This window comes from Stegostoma tigrinum, chromosome 6, assembly GCF_030684315.1.
Source record: "Stegostoma tigrinum isolate sSteTig4 chromosome 6, sSteTig4.hap1, whole genome shotgun sequence".
In the NCBI taxonomy this organism is placed as follows: domain Eukaryota; kingdom Metazoa; phylum Chordata; class Chondrichthyes; order Orectolobiformes; family Stegostomatidae; genus Stegostoma; species Stegostoma tigrinum.
Window position 1 is genome coordinate 15,334,184 of NC_081359.1, and position 22,515 is coordinate 15,356,698.

Below are 22,515 nucleotides of genomic sequence, written 5' to 3' on the forward strand. Positions count from 1 at the left end.
AAGTCATTTTGGTAGAGAATTGGGAGGGAAGTATAATGGAAAGGGTGATAGCACATTATAAAGAGAAATATACCACTGCAGTGAGGAGCATCGAACAAAACCACTGTACATGCAGCAAATTCTCATATCAGATGTTTAGAGATATGCATTCTTTCCATACCTTTGAAATTAACCATTAAAATGAAACCAAAAGAAGTGTTAACAGTCTCTTAAAGGGGCACTGTAACAAAAATCAAACGTTTAAAGGTAAATTTTAAACTTTAAGTTAAAATGATGTGTGTGGATGCAACTCCATTGCCTAATGTGCCCAATGGCCATGAAAGATCTCAAGTGTGTCAATGGATAATGTATTAACTCTTTTAGAAAACACGTGGGTGCAAATGTAAGCATGGAAGAGGGAGCAGGTAGTCACTTATTATAACTCCGTCTATGGCCTACTGTCTGCACCTATTACTGGCCACTTCAGCTAAAGACCAAACCCACAAGGAGATCTTCCAATCTGTCCATATCACTAATCCCACCCCCAATCCACACCAGCTAACCAAAGATCAAGAAGGCGGGACTGATGTGCAACCACAAATTAAATAAGAGCCCTCTGTACAATCTTGTGTAACCTGTGAACATCTGGAACTTCAACTCCTCAAGGCTTCAGAAAATACAAGCAGTCTGTTAGTCCCTGAACAATCTGATTCTCCTGTTGCATGGAACTGCTGCACACAAACACGATCCATGACAAATTCCAGATAGTAAAAGGGAAAACTCCGATACAAAAGACAGCCTCCCACTGGAGATCCCTGCCACCGAGATTGCAACATGGAATGCAATGGCACGTCCAGGCTGTTGACAGTGGTGAAAAGGGGGCAGGTTTACAGCAGCAATCTGTACAGGAAGCCTCACTGTACAGAGTGGCAAAGCATGGCGGACTTTTCATGAGACATCTCAAACTGTAGACACGGGTGCACAGTTATTTCATTAAAATGCTTAGATATCATTGATTCACAGAGCACAGTTGGATCCTGCATGTTCTGGCTAGCTGAGAAAAAGCTTACGGAATTTTCCAATTAGCCCTACTCACTGAACTTTTGGGTTTTATGTGGTGGCAGTCTGGTAGAATATGCTTATAATAATTGCACAATGTTAAACATAGAAACTAGAAGCCCAAGTAGACCATTCAGCCCTTCGACTCTGCTGCACCTTTTATTGTGATCGTGGCTGATCCTTCATCTCTTCCTCATATTCCTATTTTCTCCCATTGATGCCTTTGATATCAAGAAATTTACTGTGTCTTTCTTGAATATATTAAGTGACTTGGCCTATGTAGCATTATGTGGCAGGGAATTCTACAATCACTACGCTTTTTTGAGAAGAAAAGTTTCCTCATCTCAGTCTCAAGAAGCCTATCCCAAATCTCAAGCCTGTGACCCTGGTTCTAGACTCCCCAACCAGGAAAAATACTCTCCCTGCATCTAGTTTGACCAGTCTAGTTAGAATTTTATATGTTTCAATCTGATCCCCTCTCATCCTTCTTTACCCTAGTGAAGTCAGGTCCAGTAAACATTTGTTTTTAATTTACTCATGGGATATATCAAGAATGGCTGGTAGGCCAACATTTATTGTCCATCCCTAGCTGCCCTTGAGAAGATGGTGCTGAAACTGCATGCAGTGCTGTAGGCATTATCTCACCATGGCCCTGTATAACTGCAGTAAGAATATATTCTAATATATATTAGGTTCAATGCTACATAGGAAATAAGTTTTACTTTACAGAAAATATTGTTGTGTTACTGAAAGCAAACTAAATTTTTGCAATTTGGTGACGTGTGTAGATACTGAGAGGAAGTCAAGTCTGCAGTCGTGCAACATGCAAAATGACATGTTAATAATCTTTCCTTCAGTCTGAGTAACAGAGCCTTTCATCCTAATGAGGTATGAAATGATCTGTTTAGGATTTATTTAACTGCTTAAGTTTCACAGTGAAATTTACCAGTTTGAAGATTTTGTCCAAAACAGTATTATGCACAAGATTTGCTGTGCGCTGAAAGATCAACATCTATCCTGTTCACCTTCTACCATCTGATAGGTGACATAGCAACATTGCAGTTGTTGGTTAATCAACAGTGTCGTTCTCTATGAATTAATCAAACTACAATGGACGTGGGATAGAGCAGACATCTTCATAACTTTGTCATTAAAAAGATGCACAATGGAAATCTTGTGTGTGCCATTAGGTAGGCATTTTCTGGTCTGCACGATGTTCCTTAGCTCCTCTCTGGCAATGTACCTCTTGTAGTGATTGAGCTATATGAGGAGAAGAGAAGTGGAAAGTAGATTTAATAACGTCATCAGTTGAACTATTTTTTCCATGCCAGCTTTCTCACCACTGCTCCCAAGTACCGGAAGAGAATGTGCCTAGACTGCTTTTTGTTTTGTAGACAACCACGCAGAAAGAGTTAATGCAATAAATCAGGAGAGGATTCTAGATTCTTGATTACTGAGAGGTGATAGGTTATCAGGGATATTGAGACATGTCACAATAAAGGTTATAATCAGATCAGCCATGATCTTACTTCATGGTGGAATAGGCTTGAAGGGTCAAGTGGCGTACTATTGTTTCTTGTTTGTCTATTCATAGCAGCTAATAAATTGTATTGTCCTGTTGTAGTAATGGGTATACTGATTATCTTACCTTTGCTGTGGCATTACACGTATCCATTGCATTATCCTACTCGCAGAATTCAACAAATAAATTGTACTTTATAAGAGCAATGATCAATTCTGCTCTTATTATGCCATATTATAGTACAGCATTTGTTAATTCCATTCCATTACATGGTTACAGCAGCGATCAGTTTCACAGTACAATTTTAAAAAAAAAACAAATTTCTGTACCCATTGGATTGTTTCCATATTGGTCAAGTTTAATGCATTATACTGTTAGAAAATTGGTCCTACCCATTTTACTGTTCCTGTGATGATGTCTGGTACAGTAATGGACATGTTAAATTTTTCTAATTGCTGGATGATTTAATCTTTTGCATGACATCATTTAAAAAAAATACACAAGAATGTGCTTGCTTCTCTTCCTCTTCAAAAAGTGAAAACTAACCTTCCAGCTCAGCGAGCAAACTCACATCCAGCAGTCAAGGGGCCCATGTGTTCACTGCAAGGACTAACATCATCTCCCCCTGTAGTTTTAGTGTTGGAAGTGAGGCCGTGAGAAGCAGTGCTGGCCTGGAATAATATAGTGTCCGCCTAAATGAGGCAAAGATCCAATAAACAAATCTGATTACGTGAGATTCCGTTAACATTGTGGGTACAAATTGAATTTGAAAACTGAAGATTGCAATGCTATTGTTATTGGATGTATGGTTGAATAATTACATATTAGGGGCTAGTTAGCGTGTGTTCAAAAAGCATACAACTGTCTTTTAATCTAGTTAACATGCTGCATAAATTAATTCCATTGGGCTATGATGTGGAGTAATAGGGAAATGGTCATGCTCACAACACTAACTTCCTATCTGTGAGTTGTGTGTGGACCTATTAAGACACCTTGAGGGAATGGAAGAGAAACTGAAATTAGCAAAAACCTAACATGGTATATTTTTTAAAAAAACAAATTCTGTTGTTCCTAGTCGAAAGGCATCGAAAGAAGAAGATTAACTCTGGAATAAATAAAATCGGAGAACTTATTCCATGCTCTCCCGCCTTGAAGCAGGTAAAACTATTTCTAAGATTGGATTTGAAAGTCCTTACGACCGATTGAACGGATAATAACATTAAAGGTTATAATTTGTAACAAAAAGTATTTGTCTCATGTTTTCAGTTACTGATAGGGGTGTACTATGTGTTTCAATCTTATCTCTATTGGGCAATACTTGTTGGAAATTTGGAGAACAAGGCATGATGATACATTTCTAGTCACTGTTCAAAAAGACCATAAGCATTGAATCTGAGATTGAATCAAATAACACAATGTCCTGATTTGCCACCAAGTAATATATCAATTCTGTACCTTAGAATTGGATGTTTTCAGAGCCAGAACTGAAGTATCTTGCTTTTAAATTGTGCAGCTTGCAAATTTGGCAGGTACTGTGAAATTGTCAGGGACTGAAGGTACTTGCTCTCAACTGTTAAAATTCCTGAAAAAGGATCTCTTTTCATTGACAGAAGATGATCTTAATGGTTTCTTCTGTGGTGTTTTGTGGTTCGTTTCTGTAGGTAATGAATTTATTAAGACTGTGTTCACAGGAACATCAGAAGAAAACAGATCATTCAGTTTTTTTAGACTGTTGTAATATTCCATAATCATGGCAGATCTGTCACCGATTTACTTGATGTATCCCATCCATTGAGAAATCCAAATATTCAACATAATGATACACAATGTAAGGTTGCCCAAAATTGTCCAAACCAATTTCTTTCCCATTAGATTTTTTGGATGCTGAGAAATCACTACATTCCTTTTAAATTACATCACTGAGGTATTTAGTATTGTTCTGTATCTGTCTTTTGTATGAGATCTTAATCTGAGCCTCAGTCTGCCTTTTTTGATCAATAAAATCTAGGCCAATGAAGAGTAAGCGTTCTATTTGACCAATATTTATTCCTCAGCTTCCCAAAGTTGTATGAAGCCACGATCATGATATTATTTCAGTTTAGTTTAATGTCAACTTTTTGAGTACTTTTGTTGTTCGTGCAATGCCACATTACCACAGTGCTAAATTGAAATGCCAAGTCCAGATATAGCAGTCCGAATCAGCAGTGAAAATATTGCTAAATCAACCAAGCAGATACGTGGGACGTTTGTACCAGTGTCAGTCATTTCTGAAAACAGTAAGTACAGTTGAATTGCACTTTTTATGAAGTGAATCCTCTCATTATTTTTCATCTGATGTTTCGCAGAGGTGCACAGGAGAAGAAAATTACCACATCAAGAAAATGCATTTTGGGAGGCTTAAGCAGATGTTTAGCAAATGAAGCAAGTTTTAAGGAGAGTAGAAGGAGGCCAAAAAACATGAAGGCCTAGAAGGGAAAGTCCAGAATGTTGAGCAGACCAAGGGGATAGGGACTGTGTGGAGTTAGGGAATAGAGAGTTTAATTGATTGGAACCCAAAGAAGTGGGGATGATTAACACTACAGAGGGGATTAATCACCAGAATGAGATCCATTATTTTGAGTTGCTAATGACCTGGAGTCGAGGGTTCTGGGTGAACTTGGTATGGAAAATATGCAGGGAGTAGAGTTTTGAAAGAGCTTAATTTTACAGAGGATGGAGGGAAGGTAATTTGATCTGTAAAGTGGTGGAGTTAGACATGACAAGCATGAAAAGATAGGTTCAATGGTAGATGGGCTGACTTAGGAGTGACATTATCAAGGTTGATGTTCCTTCTGGAAAAGGCATGAGGTCAGAAGCTCAAATCAGGATTCCGAGTTTGTGAAGATTCTAGTTGAGCCTGAAATAACTGCGGGGGTAATGTTACAATTAGTAGTGAAGGTAAGGAGTTTATGGTCGGGACTAAGAGCAATTGCTTCAGTTTTCCCAATTGTGGCTGATTTTAGCCACTGGGTGTTCAGGAAAACAGTCTGATTGTGTGGAAACAGTGAAGAGCTTATGAGAGATTATGGGAACTGATGAGGAAAATTGAGAGATGACCATATAGATGTTTATAAAATCACGAGGGGTATAGATAAGGTGAATGGCAGGTGTCTTTTCCCCTGGGGTGGGAGAATTCAAGGCTAGGGGACATAATTTTAAGGTGAGAAGAGGAAGATGTAAAAAGTAATGAGGGGCAGTTTTTTTTTTACTCAGTGGTTCGTGTGAGAATGAACTTCCAGAGAAAGTGGTGGATGTAGGTGCAGTTGCAAGGTTTAAAAGACATTGAGATAACTGCATGAATAGGAAATGTTTAGAGGGATATGGGCCAAGTGCAGGCACGTGGGGCTAATTTAGTTTGGGATTATGGTAGGCACTGACACATTGAACTAAAGGGTCTGTTTTTGTGCTGTATGGCTCTATAAGAAGAACTTTTCATTTTAAGCTCTGAAATCTTCAATTCATCTTCCATGTCCACAGTCTTTTGGGGTAAAGAATTCTAAATGTCTATGATCTTTTTTTTTTCAAAAGATACTTTTAAATTTGTTTGAAGATTATATAGCTTCCTTGTTCTTGATACTCTTGCAATGCTCCCAGGGTCTGGTTCCCAGAACTGAATGCAATAAATGAGTTCAATCTGAGGTTCTAAAACTGAAAGATAACACTATTACCTTTGTTTTCAAGTTCCTTGAGACAAAACTTAGTATTTGAATAGCCTTTGGTTTGATTTTATGTCTTTACCCCAGCTTTAAATAATTGTTGTTTAGATACCCAAATGTCTTTGCTCCACCATAGTTCTCAGCTCCTCATCAGTCAGTGTGCCAGCATGACGACATGTAGCCCAAAGTCCAATTTTCCATTGTACTGCCTTTTAAAACATTTGCTGGGTTTTGCTAATCTATAATTTCCTGTTTTGCAGAGTAAGAACATGATACTAGATCAAGCATACAAGTACATCTCTGAACTGAAAAGGCAGAATGATGAAATTCTGTTGAATGGAGGAACAAAAGAGCAAGGTGTGATGTGATAATCGTTGTGTAATCACTTTCATTATTTCAGATAAGAAATGGCAACTTACCCGAACATTATTTGACATTCAGCAACTTGATTTCATTCAACTTTTCCATCAGCTATCATCCACAAACCATCTTAGATTTTACCTTTTTTCTCAATTGCTTTAAGTGCAATAAAATAAGATATTGTTATGGACCAGATCCCCTCAAAATATTTTAAGAAGATAGCCTAGACCCTACATTTTTCTTATTTTAAAGGCAAATGTAAAGTGCTGTGTTCTAGATGCAATTCGACTGCTCAACCTAGCAAAACACAATTTATTTAAGCACTATAGTTAAAGTACAACAAAAGAAAGAAGAACTTGGATAACTTAACTGTATTGAAAACTTAACAGAATAATAGATACAGTAACTTACTTATTAACTGTTCCAACACACCAACATCCCATATAGACACCCTTTGACAAAAAGGCAAATTCAGAAAACAGATTTTGTCTCCTATGCAATCCAGCAGCTTAGGAAGAGAACCCCCAGCTTTTGGCTGTACTCTAGAGAAGGAAAAATAGTTTCCACTTCATGTCCACAACAGCAGCTGCTAAAAGCTAACTAAAAATCCTTGATTTATGCGACTTTACCATACCTACTCGAGCTGTATCTATTGTTCCAATTGTAGAAAACAAACGCAAGGCGTGCCAGGTTGTTTTGTCTTCTCATAGACTGCTCATCACCTATCCCAGAATCTCTCTTTTAAAAGAAACCAGAACAAAACACACTTCTTAAAGCCACAACATTGTTAAAACATAGAAGCAACAGGAGACCATTAGCTCAAAGTCTACTCTGCTATTCACTGGGATCCTGGCTGCTCTGATAACATTCAATTTCTTGATTTTTCCCATACTGATCAAAAAAAAGTATGTAATATACTTAATAACTCAGCCTGTACAGCCCTCGGTGGTAAAGAGTTCCACAGGTTAACTACTTTAGAGAATAAATTCTTCCTCATTGCAGTCTTAACTGGACAACTAATTTACAACTTTTTCTAGTCCTAGACACACTGTAGACCCAACCTAGTGAGTCTTCTCTGGACTGTATCCAATATCAGCATATCTTTCCAATTACAAAACCGTTCACAGTATTCTAGGTGTGGTCTGACTTGTGCCTTGTATAGTTTCAGCAAGACTTCCTTGTTGATTGAACTTCATTCCCTTTGAAATAAAGATCAAAATTCCATTTGCTTTCCATCTTACCTGCTGAACTTCTAAGTTGCCTCTTTGTGATTTATGCACAAGAGCCCCTAAAGCCCTCTGTACTGAAGTTTTCTGCAATTTTTCTCCATTTAATTATACTCACCTCTTTTTGGTTTAAATGCTAACGCGCACAGCATTACGTTTTCTCAAATTCCATTTTTTTTGCTCACACACTTAACCCTGTTTAGATCCTTCTGTGGACTCTGTCATCCTCAATATGAGCTCTTCTTCATTAGTGTCATCCAAAAACTTGCTGCTGATACTTCATTTTTCTCATTCAAATTGTCAGTACATATTATAAATAATTGTGGCCCCCAACACAGATCCCTGTGACCTTCCATTAATTACAGTTTGTCATCCTGAAAATGGTGCTGTTATCCCAACTTCAATTTTCTGTTAGCCAAATGTTTTTCTGTACTAATAAGCTGCCCCCAATACTGTGGACTGTTCCTAATTAGCCTCACATGCAGTACCTTGGTGAACGCCTTTTAGAAATCAATATCTATTACTTCTGTTTGTTCCCCTCTATCCGTCCTGCCAGTTATCTTCTCAAAGGATTCTACTAAATTTGTCAGGCAGGATTTTCTCCTTCATGAAACCATGCTGACCCTGTTTGAGTTATTTATTTCTAAATGCTCTGCTATTACATCTTTTATAAGAGACTAACATTTTTCCAATGATAGATGATAAGGTAAACAGTCTATAGTTACCTGTTTGTTGTCTCCCTTTTTGATTTTTGTCATTGGAAGTTTTCCAATCCTCTGGGACTTCTCCAGATTCTAAAAATTCTTTGGAGACTCCTACCATTAGATTTGCAATCTCTAACTTATTCTTTTAATATCCTAGGATGCAACCTATCCAGTCCAGGGAACTTATTGGCCTTTAGCCTCATTTAATTTCTTTAGTGATAGAGGGATAATATTTACTTCTTCCCCACTCACCTGTTTGCTCCCTTATCATTGTCATTAAGTGCACAGTACAAAGCTAAATCCAAGCCTCACTAATATCAAAGGAGCCTCATGCTCAGCACAAGTGAAATAGTGTGTGACAACAAACTAATTTAGCAGAGCCAGTGTCATAAAAGTAGACCAAAGACCAAAAGAACTGGATGCTGTAAATCAGGAACAAAAACAAAGTTGCTGGAAAAGCTCAGCAGGTCTGGCAGCATCTGTGAAGGAGAAAACCGAGTTAACATTTTGGGTCTGGTGACCCTTCCTCAGGCTGGTTCCTCAGATCATGTTAAACAGATGAAACTGTCCAGAAATGTTTTGTGTGAAAGACTGATGAAATTCTAATTATTTAAAGAATCTACCAGATAAGTTAATGACAAGTAAGTTAACAAAGGAGGTATCTAGAGAATGGAAACTTGCTACCATTAGAACAGTTGGGATGAATAAATAATTGTTAACATGTTAGTTGTACAAATGTGTGAAGGAAAATGAACAGGAAGACTTTTGATAGGGTAATGTGTCACATGGGAGGAGACTTGTGTTGAGTTTGACAGAGTCCACAGAAGGATCTAAACTGCATAGACTCGGTTTAAGTAGCCTGGTTCTTCACTGTAAAAGCTGTGCCATTCTGTAGGCAGCAAGGAGCACTGTAAGAGTGTGAGTAGTATGAGGTAGGGCAGTGACAGCACAAGAGAGGCAGTACTGATTAGCTATTGTTAGAAAAGTGTTGGAATCGGTTATTAAGGAAGTAATAGCAGCTCATTTAGAAAATCTTAATCTAATCGGTTGCTCAGTGGTTAGCACTGCAACCTCACAGCGCCAAGGACGCGGGTTCGATTCCCGCCTCGGGCGGCTGTCTGTGTGGAGTTTGCACTTTCTCCCCCTGTCTGCGTGGGTTTCCTCTGGGTGTTCTGCTTTCCTCCCACAGTCCAAAGATGTGCAGGTTAGGTGGATTGACCATGCTAAATGGCCCGTAGTGGTTAGGGGTGTGTGGGTTATAGGGGGACAGGTCTGGGTGGGATGTTTCGAGGGGCGGTGTGGACTTGTTGGGCTGAAGGGCCTGTTTCCACACTGTAGGGAATCTAATCTAATCTAATCAAGCAGAGTAAGCATGGATGAAAGGGAAATTGTCTGACTAATTTATTCGAGTTTTTCAAGGATATAATAACCAAAGTGGATAGAGGGGATCCAGTAGACATGCTCTATTTGGACTTCCAGAAGGCATTTGACAAGTTACTTCATAAGAGGTTAGCCATTAGAGAGTAGCCCATGGCGTCAGAGGTGGTATATTGGTATGGATGGAGAATTTGCGAATGGGCAGGAAATGGTGAGTGGAGATAAGGGGTACTCTTTCAGGTCGGCAATTACTAACCAGTACAATTTCACTAGGATCAATACTGGGACCACAACTGCTTATAATATACATCAATGACTTGATGGAAGGAAGCTGATACTGTAGCCAAATGTGCAGACAACAAAAATTAGGTGGAAAGACCAAGTTGCAAGTGAGATACAAAACAGTTTACAGAGCAATATTGATTGGTTGAATAAGTGGGCAAAATGTTAGCATAGGGAGTATGATGTAGGAAAGTGTGGGTTTCATTTTGGAAGGGAGAACAAAAGGTCAAGATTTAAACTTAAATGGAGAAAAACTGCAAGAAGCTGCAACATAAAGGGACTTGGGGTTACTAGTGTATGAAACACAAAACTAGCACACAGGCACAGTAGATAATTAGAGTCATACAGCATGGAAACAGACCCTTCGGTCCAACTTGTCTATGCCAACCAGACATCCTAATCTGACGTAGTCCCATTTGCCAACATTTGGCCCATATTCCTGTAAACCCTTTCTAATCATAAACCCATCTAGATGCCTTTTAAAATGTTGTAATTTTACCTGCATCTGCCATTTCCTTTAGCAACTCTTTCCATGCATGTACCACCCTCTGCATGAAAGAATTACCTCTCAAGTCCTTTTTAAATCTCTCTCACCTAGTTTTGGACTTCCACACCCTAGGAAAAAGACCTTGGCTATTCACCCTATCCCTACTCCTTGTTCTTTTATAATCCTCTGTAAGATCACCCTTCTACCTCTGATGTTTCAGGGGGAATAAAGCCCCAGGCTGTTCAGCCTCTTCCCTATAACTCAAACTCTCCAATCCTGGCAACATCCTTGTAAATCTTCTCTGCACCCTCAAATTTAACAACATCTTCCCCAGAGAAGGGTGCCCAGAATTGTCTGCAGTGCTCTTGAGTAGGAAGACTAATAGAATGTTAACTCTTATTTCAAAGGTGTTGAAGTATGAGAATAAAGAAGTCTTACTGCAACTGTAAAAAGTGCTGGTGAGACCACAACTGGATAATAGTGAACAGTTTAGGTCCACATTCTAAAGAAAGATATCATTTCATTGAAGGCAGTTCAGAGAAGGTTCGCTAGATCTCTTGTATAGTGGGGTTGTCTTATGAGTGAAGACTAAACAGGTTGGAGTGGTACTCACTGGAGTTCAGAAGAATGAGAGGTGATCTCATTGAAACATGCAGGATTCTTAAGGGTCTTGACATTAGAAGTACTGCATTCCACCCCCAACACAAACACAACCCACTACCACAAATAATATCCAAAGTAACTGGACCAATCAACAATACGGTGTTGTCACGGCTACAACCGCCACTTTGCCTCTGCTGATGCCTCTGCCTTGAGTCCTGCACCTTGCAGCAGTAGGTGCTAAGGGAGAAGCCACGTAGTTTTGACAGTAGCTGTGGTATAATGGGCTGCAGTGTTGAATGGTTAGTAGTTACTAACAGGAATGGCTAAATGGTAAGTACGATAGAAGATATCCAGTGGTATCCCCTGGGCCTCATTGAGTATACCAGATCTATGCTTTCCTTTTGTTTTCCCCAATACGTAGAAAAACTCTCAAATTGTGGAACCCCCTTACTGGATAAAGAATAATGGCTTCTGGATTATGACATTGGAAGTACTCCATTCCACCCCCTACACAAACACAACCCACTACCACAAATAATATCCAAAGTAACTACATCTGTTACCTCCCTTGACTTCTCTACTGCATCTAAATTATGACACTGTCTGCTGTCCTATACTGAATGAGCATTTCCTCCTATTAATAATTGGGAAGATTGAAGACATTGTCCCTGGTCCCTAGGACAGATTTCCTTCCCCAGCATTTTCTGAGCCGTGGTCAGACTGTTCACTGGTGTGCTGTCCCAAAGAGAATTTCCAATCTCACGTAATTTGTTTTGCCATAACTCCGTTATTGCTTCAGCTCATCTGCTGCTCAAACCCTCACTGTGCCTCTATTCCTTTAAACTTGACTGTTACAATGTACTAGAGATAATGGGAACTGCAGATGCTGGAGATTCCAAGATAATAAAATGTGAGGCTAGATGAACACAGCAGGCTGTTACAATGTACTGTTGGTTGATCTCCCATTCTCATGAACTTTAGGTCATCCTTTGTTCTGCTATCTTTGCCTTTACTCACAAACTTGATTCACACATTATCTGTGTGCTCACTGACCTCTTTTGGGCCTTCGAATTATAATGTCTTGAGTTTAAATGTTCCATTCTTATTTTCAAATCTCTGTATGACTTCACTCTGCCTATTCCTGCAATCTCCTGCAGCCCCACAACCTTTTAAGATTTCTGCAGTCCTCTAACTCTGGCCTCTTGAGCACTTCATATTTTAATGACTCCACCATAGGTGAATGTACTTTCAGCTGCCAACATACTAAGGTTTGGAATTCCCTCCCTCAACCTCCTTGCCTCTCTTTCATTCTGAAATAAATTGTTTAAAACCAACTTCTTTGACCAAACTTTAGGCCATCTGCCCTGTTATCTCCTGAGTATCTCAGTCAATTCTTACTATATAATTTTTTTTATGCAATGCTGTAGGACATTATTATATTATTGTACTGTATAACTGAACATTACTGTGTGACGTGAAGGTAGTCTTATGTACTTCAGAAACTTGCTATATCAGTTTGCTAACAAGGGAAAATCATTAATAGTGAATAATGTCTCCTCCCTTTGGTGTTTTTTGACTCAAAAAATGTGCTGGAATACGAGGACATTTTGTCTGTATGCTTGTTTACATCAGCATCAAGTTGAAAAGCAGTAACCTTTATCTTGCTTCACCATAAATTTAAAACGCAAAATGAAAGTACAGTTTCCTACAACTTTCATGGGTTGTATAATGTCATTATGCATAAGTTGCAGAACATCATTCTTGTCAGAATGAAAAGCATAAGCTCTATAATGAAGATGGGCGATCCTTTCAGTGACAGGCATTTTTGCTGTGATGGATGGGCAACTCATTTTAAAAAAAAGTATTGAGAATTTCAAAATTATTAATTATTAGGAAGGTCGACTCTAAACATTTTGAAAGAATGTTCGAGATGCTTTTCTCATAACCTAAGGCAGGGACTTTGCCACATCCTTGATTTCAAGCTTCAGAAATAGAAAAATGAGTAATGGTTTGCATGGAGAAATAAAGCAGTTTCAAAGAAAGGACAAAATTGTTTCTTATTTTAAATAAGATCAGGTACTGACACTAGGCTTAATTGAATCCTGATTAACTTCAGATTAAATTTATGTTCTTTTTGCAGGCGAAGAAATTGTAAGGCTTCGGAAGCAGTTGAATGAGCTACAAAAAGAAAATGACCGTTTTGCAGAGTTACTGAAAGCCAATGACATCTGCTTGCATGATGACCCTACCATACATTGGAAGAGGAAATTCAAAAGTACAAAAGTTACAATGGTTATTTCTTCCAACCAAATGCAAGATGATATATTGGTCTACACAAATGGAAACCAATTAAACGGAAATTGCCAACCAGTTGCGGTACAGAGTTCACCAGAACAGGCTCTTACCACAGTGAACAATAATACACCAGAAACATGTCTCGATATAATGGAACCCATTGCAATGCCTGACATTTGCTCTTTAGCAAATGGAGCTCAACTTCCAACATTGGCCGCGCAGCAGGAAGTTCCTGAATGTCTTCCTACAACGAGACCGTCTCTGAACACCATTCAGTGTACCACCACCTCCAGTAGCAACACTATACCGAGTGTGCTGAATGTTTCTACTCAGTTGTCTCTTGCCAACTGTGCATCAACCACTTTAGCTTGTCCTGCAAACACTTCTGCACAAATTGAACTGGGACATCCTACAGGGAACTTTGTGCAGAACACCTTGGAAACTGCCAACAGCCATCCTACGCAGAGTGTTCTCAATGTTACTACTAATACTTGCTTTGCCTTGCCATTGCATTCACTGCAGATTGGTATGCCATCTACAGGGGTAGAGAACCCCAGTGGCGTGTCACCACAGTCATTTTTGGGGTCTTCGTCTGTGAGTAGCCAGAGACCTGAGTTGAGGTCAGCAAAGTTTCCTGTTACTGAATATTCTGAAAATATGTTGGCTTCACACATTTGCCAAAATGCTCCTGTGTCAGTTGGTGGTCTTGTCGTTCCATCACCATCTTTCAAACTGAGGACAGCCTCTAATGGAGGTGTGATGTCTTGTTGTCCAATGGCCAGTTCATGGACTGTGTGTTATGCAGCCTGTACATATACTGGCATTTCAGACTCAAACAGTGTTAGTACGTTTTCACGCATGAGTTCTGCAGGCAATACACAAACTACATGGACTACTTTACAACTAACAGGCAATACCGTTCACCCTGTCAGCCAGGGGTGCTGTAGTATGTTGCCAGTGTCACTAAATGAAAATCTGAGCACCAGAAGTACGTTCTCCATTTCAGAAAGTGGCCAACCGTTTAATAATGTTACTGTAGTACCTTCGACTACAACAGCGTTTGACGGGGTTTCGTTGTGTTCCACATACAAGCAACTCCAGCAACATGCGGCAGTTACCATGCAGCACCCCCTGCAGCCACTACCCTTGCAGTCAGTTTTAGCGCAGTCACAAATTCCAGTCCAGCCAGCCGCCAAAATGGTCTCGTTGCTTCCCCCTTTGCAGGTAATTCAGATGACCCGCCCTGCAGGGACATCTGTCTCTTCCACTCCCAACAATCCAAATGTGATCATCTTCCAGCCAGCTAATCCAACCTCACCTGCTGTAGTGAGAGGTGCCCTCAACAGCCAGGCACCGGGTCAGCAAATTGTTATTATACAAGCAGCCAGTCAGAACGCTGTATCCGTAGTCCCTGCTCAAACGAGCAATAGGTTACCAACTCTTGACTCCAGTCAACTGATATGCAGCAACGGGAATGCACAGAACACTCTTAGTTTTCAGACAGTGGGAGGGAAGCACCTTGTTCACATATTGCCGCGCCCTGTTTCTTCATCTGCTTCCATGAGCTCTCAGCCCTGCACTACAGTGGGATCAAGCCAGCAGCAGACTATCTCAGTCAATGGCCAATTATTCGCTCTGCAGCCTGTAAAGCAGACAGGGGCCTCCAGCCAGAACACTATGCAAATCATTCAGCCAACAACCAGTGCCGATCCAAACACCAATGTGGCTCTTAATACTTTTGGCGCATTGACAAACCTCAGCCAAAGTATCTCTCAGATGGCAGAGCAAGGGGGCTTACAACTGAGTAGTGACCACACACCCAGTTCTTCAGCTCCTGTCAAAAGCCAGGTTACTAGTGGCACCACCTCTGCTTCTGACACCACAATGGCCAACACTAGCACGGACATATCAAGGACATCTTCATGGCACACAAGCAGTTCATGCTCCAAAACCTCCCCTCTTGGTCCACCCTCTAGCTGTAAAACTAAAAAGCTGCAAAAGAAACCCCTCTCTACAAAGCAAGGAACCACAAGGAAGGCCACATGTAATGGGAGCAAATCAAAGGTGGGTGCCAATTGTGTTCAAAATAACAAATCTATCAAAGACATTTCTTTGCATTCGCTAACCAGTGGTGATCAAATTTTGTCATCGCAAGGCTTGGTATCCCAGCAATCATCGCTGTCTCAGATTCCAACATTAGTGGTAGCTACAGTGGTCACTTCTGTCACTTCACAGGAGGGAGTGGACAGGCAGCAATCAGCAGTCAGGCTCTCTCAACATGTACACCCATCACATTTAACAGAACCAGCAGTAGCTGAGCCATTCTCTCAAGAACAGTCTGACATACTGTCAGAAATTTCAGCTGCATCAACGTTAGCTGTATCACTGCCACCTTCTTCTTCTCGGGGTGATCTGGTCAAGAATGTTTCACGTGTACCATCCCCTCCATGTGTAATCACAGATGTATCAACGTCAGTTCTGCCATCATCACTGTACAGTTCAAATGCAACTCTTCAAGCATCAAGAGCATTTTCAATAGACAAAGGCAGTGACCTAGTTGATTTGCAAACTGCTGTCGCAAATATCTGCCACACACCTGGGGTAACCAGTGTTTCTGCACAGTTAGAATCTCTTGCAGCTGCACAGCACCAATGCAGCGGAAGTGACAAAGAAAAGAGCCCAGACTGGCACAAAGGACCATTAGAAATGAGCAAGTTTGCAGCGACTAAAGAAGTTAATAATCAAGTCAGTGGTAGCATGATTCATGGAGTGACGCTTGGAGAAAAAACATCAGATGAGAAGAGCTCCTTGCTGTCTTTTGTGAAAGACTCCTGTGCTGACAGTGAGCTCTGTGTTGACAGCTCTGGAGAAACCACAACTGGCATGTCGTTTTATGAAAAGGGTGAACCCCATAAAGACATTATGTTGGTAAGCACAGAGATTGAAAGTGGTGTGCAGCAGCAGCTGTGCAACCCTGATCAAGAGAATATGGGAGGTCCATTAATTGTGCACCGCCAGACCGAGTCACCCATGTCCAGCAGCTCTGGCAGTAGCCGTGGCTTTTCCGTTGCTTCCATGCTGCCAGATACCACCCGGGAGGATGCATCTTGCATCAGTACAATGTCCAACACTTTTAATAACTACAGCTTATCTGAGCCGAATGACATTGTCGCCCTTGCTGCCAGAGCAATCTTTGAACATGGAAGTCCAGGAAAAGGTTTGACTTCAGACGTTACTCTATGTGATGTTCAGTCCAAAGTTCAGAAAATTCCTTTTCCAGATAAAGAAGCATGTGCAAGTCAACAATCTGTTAAAAGCCTGAGCGTTAAAGAGAATAGTCCAAATTTGACAGAGGCTAATGCAGCTGAAGGTCAAACACAACAATCACAGCCAATGGATACCAACTCAAAAGGAATGCCCATTACTAAGACTTCAATTTCTGTTGTAAAAGAAATCTCGAATGTGCCACTGATTTGCACATCTTCTGGCTCTGCTAACCTGAGTGTTATTAACCGTGCCTGTCATAGTCAAGCTAATCAAATGCATGTCTGCTCAGGTCAAACCCAACTTACGGAGCAGCTCCCAGTCTGTGCTCCAGCTGATCTATGCAGTGAAGCCACTACATATACTGAACAGTCTTCCCAACCCACCCTGTTGACAGAATATTCTCATGAGCATCTAAATTCTGTGAAAGGTAACTCACAGTCTTCTCTTGCTTTGGAGCCACATTTGAAGCAAAGCAACGAGAGTCGAAAAGATGCAACAAAGCGGACAGGGCCAGATGACCACTTAATCTCAACAGCAAAGAGACAAAAACAATGCCAGAATGCAGCCATGAGACTTGAAGGAAAGTCCACAGTAAGTACAATTGCAGAGCAACGTATTTCCGAATGTAGTCAAACATTTATCAGCCAGTTGCCAACAAATTCTTCAAGTTTGTTAGTCTCAAGTAGTAATCCAGGGCACACAGATAGTCTTAGCTCCTTATTCCCACCAACTAACTTCCCAACTTCGAATGCTACTGAAACTTTAAGGCCTACAGAAACTCATTGTAATGTACAGCCACGAATTCAGGAAGGACAGGGACAACAGCTGCAGCAGCACGTGGTATCCCAGCAGACTGTCTCTTCACAGACTGGCCTGAATGTCCACCACAGCCACATGTATTACAAACACCATCAGGGCCAGATACGAGAAAGGAATTTATACCACCTCCAGCATCATCTTCCACACAATGACAGCTCAATCCAGCCCCATGCTCACAGTGCCCAGCAGCCCCGCACTGCACAGCAAGAAATCCAAATGCAGAAGAAACGAGGGGTCATGCGAGGGAGTCAAGCTCCTCAACTGTCAATGCAACAAAAGCAACATCCAAGTGGCAATAATCAAGGACGACAGAAAGGGAATCACCATCATCATCATCCGCACCATCACCATCAGCAACAACTTCAGCAAATGCCGCACCCACACTTTGGAAATTCACAAGATAAAAGGTGTGACAATTCTGTGAATAACAGAAACCATCACAGCAGCCATACTCAGAACCTTCACAGCCAGGATCTCATGCACCAGCAGCAGCAAGATAACGCTAGAAGTGGGCCACAGGGATCCGGGACCCCTTCCGAACAAGCTGGGCAGTCTCGCATCCAGAGGTTGTTGACCTCGAGGTCATTGGATCAGCAAATGGCTTCTAAATCCAACACTGTGTCGCGGCCTTCAGAAATGCAGTTTACCACTCACAGACAAGAGAGGAACAGAATTTCTAGTTATTCTGCAGAGGCTTTGATCAGAAAAGCACCTTCAAATGCAGAATCCCGAATGGGAATGGCAGTGCAGAGCCCTCGAAATAATCTGGAGCAGTCTGAAATGCGAACCTATCTTGATTTATCAATAAACAAAAACCTGCCTGTTCACAGCTTGCATACTAAGTTGGCTCTGGACCATTGCATAAATTCTGATGTTCAAGGCCTTCCTGACTGTCCTCCTTTTAAAGTGAATGTGACAACTCAAGGTGTTGGCACTTTTGAGGTGCAATCATCAAGGAGTAATGAGATGGTTAATAGTATGCCAACACACAGAGGAATGCAATCACATGGTTTCAAACTGGGGCAGGGTACAGTGACTGAAAGGCAAGCCAGGTTGCCTTATTTGCCGATGCAAGGGATCTCATCAGGAAGTGGAGTTTCTTTAAGGGAGAATGAAGGTTCCTGTCATCAGAGTTTCATGCAAAGTCTACTAGCTCCTCCACTCAATGAGCAAATAGGTGCAAGCCAAAGGACAGTGTCAGAACATCCAAGGAACACCCAGTGTCTCCCTCCAGCAACTATTGAATACAGTTGCCCATCTGCAAGAGAAGGAGTTCACATTAGAAGGGATGGTGAGCTGCAGAATCGTGAAAGTTGTGACATGACTTTAGGAGCACACAGTTCTAGAAACAGCTCTTTAAGCATTGCCTACTCAAATTCTTCTTCTGTGGCCGACAGTCAGGGCCGGAACACTAGTCCAAATGTGCCAGCTCAAAAAAACTCCCTTAGAATGAATGAAAGTCAAGGAAATAAGTGCCATCCAAATTCACAGGTCTCTCCCAATGTGCATGGAGCGGTTAGACCCGTGATGTCTCACGCTACAGTTTCCCACGGTGGGAATGAACAAGGACACTCAATTCAGCAGCCCAATTCCTCAGGGGTTACCCAGCGTGTACGCCACCCAGCCCAGGAGGGCTCAGCTTCAAAGATGCGGCAGACTGATCGGTCTCGCTCTGGGAACCACAGAAGTGGGAATGTTTTTGAGCATGGACTTCAGTTGCCCCTAGCGTCCAGTAGCAGTACGATCCTTGGCCGTCAGCAGCCAGTGGGGGCTCGAGCAGGAAGCATTGTGCGTTTCATGACTGATGGGCAGCAATTACCGAATGATAATCTAACTCCTGACCAGCACTCACTGTCTCAGAACTTTGGATTCCCTTTCATCCCAGAAAGTGGCATGAACCCTCCAATTAATGCAAACCCATCGTTTATTCCTCCGGTAACCCAGCCAGGTGCAAATCGCACCCCGGCGCTCATACCAGTTGAACCACAAAATCCTCTGTCCTCATTTTACCCTCCATACTCTCCAGCTCATCCCAACCTTTCCAATGATCTCTCTATACCCTACTTTTCCAATCAGATCTTCAGCAGTCCAAGCACAGAGAAAACCAACACTGGAGGACTTAACAACCCGTTTGGGTCCATCCTGTCTCCCCCTCGGCCGGTTGGCTTCCCACAACCAAATTTTCCCCTTCTCCCTGAAATCCCAGCCAGACCGATGGCCAACACTTCAAGCATCACCCCACATCTCTCCAACTTCAATCTTACCACTCTCTTCCCCGAAATTGCTGCTGCTCCCCTTGCCCCAGATAGTACAGCCATGCCCATGTCACCTTTGTTGCCTTTAACCAATCCAGCTCTTTCAGATGTCTCTAAACAACACTCAAACCGATCTGCTCACAATATAAGCCACATATTGGGCCACGATGGTAGCTCTGCTGTGTAGAGTTGGATGCTGCTTGATCTTTATTTTTGTGGGACTGTTATTGTTGCACATGTTTTATTGAATGGTCAGGTGGATTACAATCTGTTTGCTGTGTGGGTATTCGTTGTCCACCTGTGAAGTCCAAAAATCATTACTACCCTTCTTCCTGTCAGACCCACCTTCACCACAATCTTTAGTTTGTCATCTTAAACATACATTACGTTGACTTATGCAAGACACTTTCTATTTGGTATCGTTTGCAGAAATATCTCAGTGGGGGCCTTTGAGGTGAGTGAATGGGACAGGAGGAAAATGAATGGGTGTGTGAATACAACTGTTATCTAGTGGTCACCTACTTTTACCGATACAAAAAATATTTACGTGCCACACAACATGCTGTTCACAAGGATAATTTTCAGAAACTGGAGGCAGCATAATGTGTCTTGTATATATTGTATTAGTATAGGTTTGCAATATGTTAATGGTTCAAGGCATTCATAGGACTGAATAAGCATTAATTTGTAAATATGTGGGAAGATGATTCGCACACCATCACGGCAGCAAGTATTTGTTAGTCTGATGTTACACATTATTTTGAGCATGGAGTACTATTCCAGTTTGTGACTAGCAGCTTAGCTTGTTGCTTTGCCTGTGTAACAGAGCAAAAGTGTAAGAAGAGGAATTAATTTTAACACAAGCTTTTGGTCTTTACATAATGTCCCAAATATAAGTCATGCAATTATAAAACTTGTGGAAGTACAATCAGTTTCTTGATAGGATAAATCTCTTCATGAATTATGCCCATTAAGTAAAATTTGCCTGAGTAAGTTTGCTTAATTAGACAATCGATTGCTCCCCCACCCATGCATTGAAAATTCTTTATACAAGTCAGGTTGCCGTTAACTCAAGGTGAAGGATAGAGGGGAAACATTTTAATACAGAATTTATTTTGTGGATGAGGTGCTGAATAATTTGAGTGTTGTACAAGATATTTAAATAAAAGTTCTAGTTAATTTCCATATAAATGTATTTCAATTTGAGTTATTGCATGGGCTGAATAACTTTGTGTTTTAATGAAAAGTGATTATCAACCCTCTTCACAGGAACCTGCCTGAAATTTGTTTTGACGAAGGTTTAAAGTTAGAAATAATGGGCTTTTAATAATTACTTCTAACCATACACTTAAAGGAATCACCAGCCTGTTTCTATCTGTGACTGCCCACTGATTAATACAAATAGATTGTATGCTGTATTACCAGTAGGGGTCAGGATTTAACCTTTTCAGATGGCCGTTTATGCATTTGTAGTTTTGAAGGTTTATAATATCTTGTGTACCTCAGTGGTGCAAGCAGAGGACTGAATCTTGCAATAATCTACCATTTTCTCCTTTCACTTGGGACTGCAGATTGGAATCTCCACCAGAGTAATGATTGTCATTCTTTACTATGATTGCAATAGTTCCAACTAGAATAAGTTGCGGACTTTCTTAGCCTTCATTGTTATACATGCCTGCCGGTATTATGAATCACAATTAACAGTTCCATTTGATTAGTCCAGAAGGATGTCTGGTATGAGCTGGGCAAAAGCATTAGTCCTTTGTGTTAAATAGCGCTAGTCTGAAGTTCAGGTTAACATGATGGTTTATGTCACTTCCTGGCCTTGGAACGATGGTTGCTCTAAAAGCGAAATAGTATATTCATCAGCACTGCTACAATTCAAGAATTTCACCTGGAAGTACAAATGTGGAAGGAGCTGAAAATTGTCTGTGACCAAGTACATTATTTCCACATTATGGACTCGGGTAATTCTGCTGAGAAATAAATGCAAATAAGTGATTAACTTTGATACATGATCTTGATCCCCCCACGCTACAGATATTACAACTGACTTCATAATTTCCTTGCAGATACCTTTGTTTATTAAATTGGATTTATCTTTTGCACAGAACACTATCAAACTACTACAATTTTGCTTTAAACATCTATAACACAGGCAAGCTCATGTGTTTAATTTTGTCCTTTTTAACCAACCTACCAATTGGTCTGTATCAGAACATGAAAAAGTGATTGAGGCAAACCCAGTGAGTGTATATACAGGAGCAACAAAATTCCTTGTTGTGCTGTAAGACTTGGAGCCATTGTTATAAGTGGGGAAAAAACCTTAAAGTTGCACCTACCTCCATTTATTGGGCTTTTGTAATATAATGTGTTGTACAGTGTGCTGTCTTTATTTTAAATAAAACACATTTTGTCCACATTGCATGTGTTATTTGGGCATAGCAAGCACTGCTAAATTCTAATAGAATCTCTTACCTGTTCTAATGAGCTCCATAACTTTAGTCCTTTGAAATTCTATGTTTGTAGGTGCTGCTGACAACTAACGCTATGTAACTGCCTGCCTACCTCATTATTGGTCACTT

The 22,515-nt window shown here is 40.8% G+C and overlaps 1 protein-coding gene across 3 annotated transcripts in view; it reads left to right on the forward strand.

Moving 5' to 3' along the window:
* Nucleotides 1–22,311, forward strand: part of LOC125453148 (basic helix-loop-helix domain-containing protein USF3) — an 86,363-nt gene extending 64,052 nt beyond the window's left edge. For all 3 annotated transcript variants that reach the window (XM_059646454.1, XM_059646453.1, XM_048532324.2), the window contains 3 exons: nt 3,636–3,718; nt 6,516–6,612; nt 13,435–22,311. In XM_059646454.1, the coding sequence (XP_059502437.1) occupies nt 3,636–3,718; nt 6,516–6,612; nt 13,435–20,117 (6,863 nt within the window). In that variant the 3' untranslated portion in view covers nt 20,118–22,311. The remainder of the gene's footprint in view (nt 1–3,635; nt 3,719–6,515; nt 6,613–13,434) is intronic.
* The last annotated feature ends 204 nt before the right edge of the window (nt 22,312–22,515 follow it).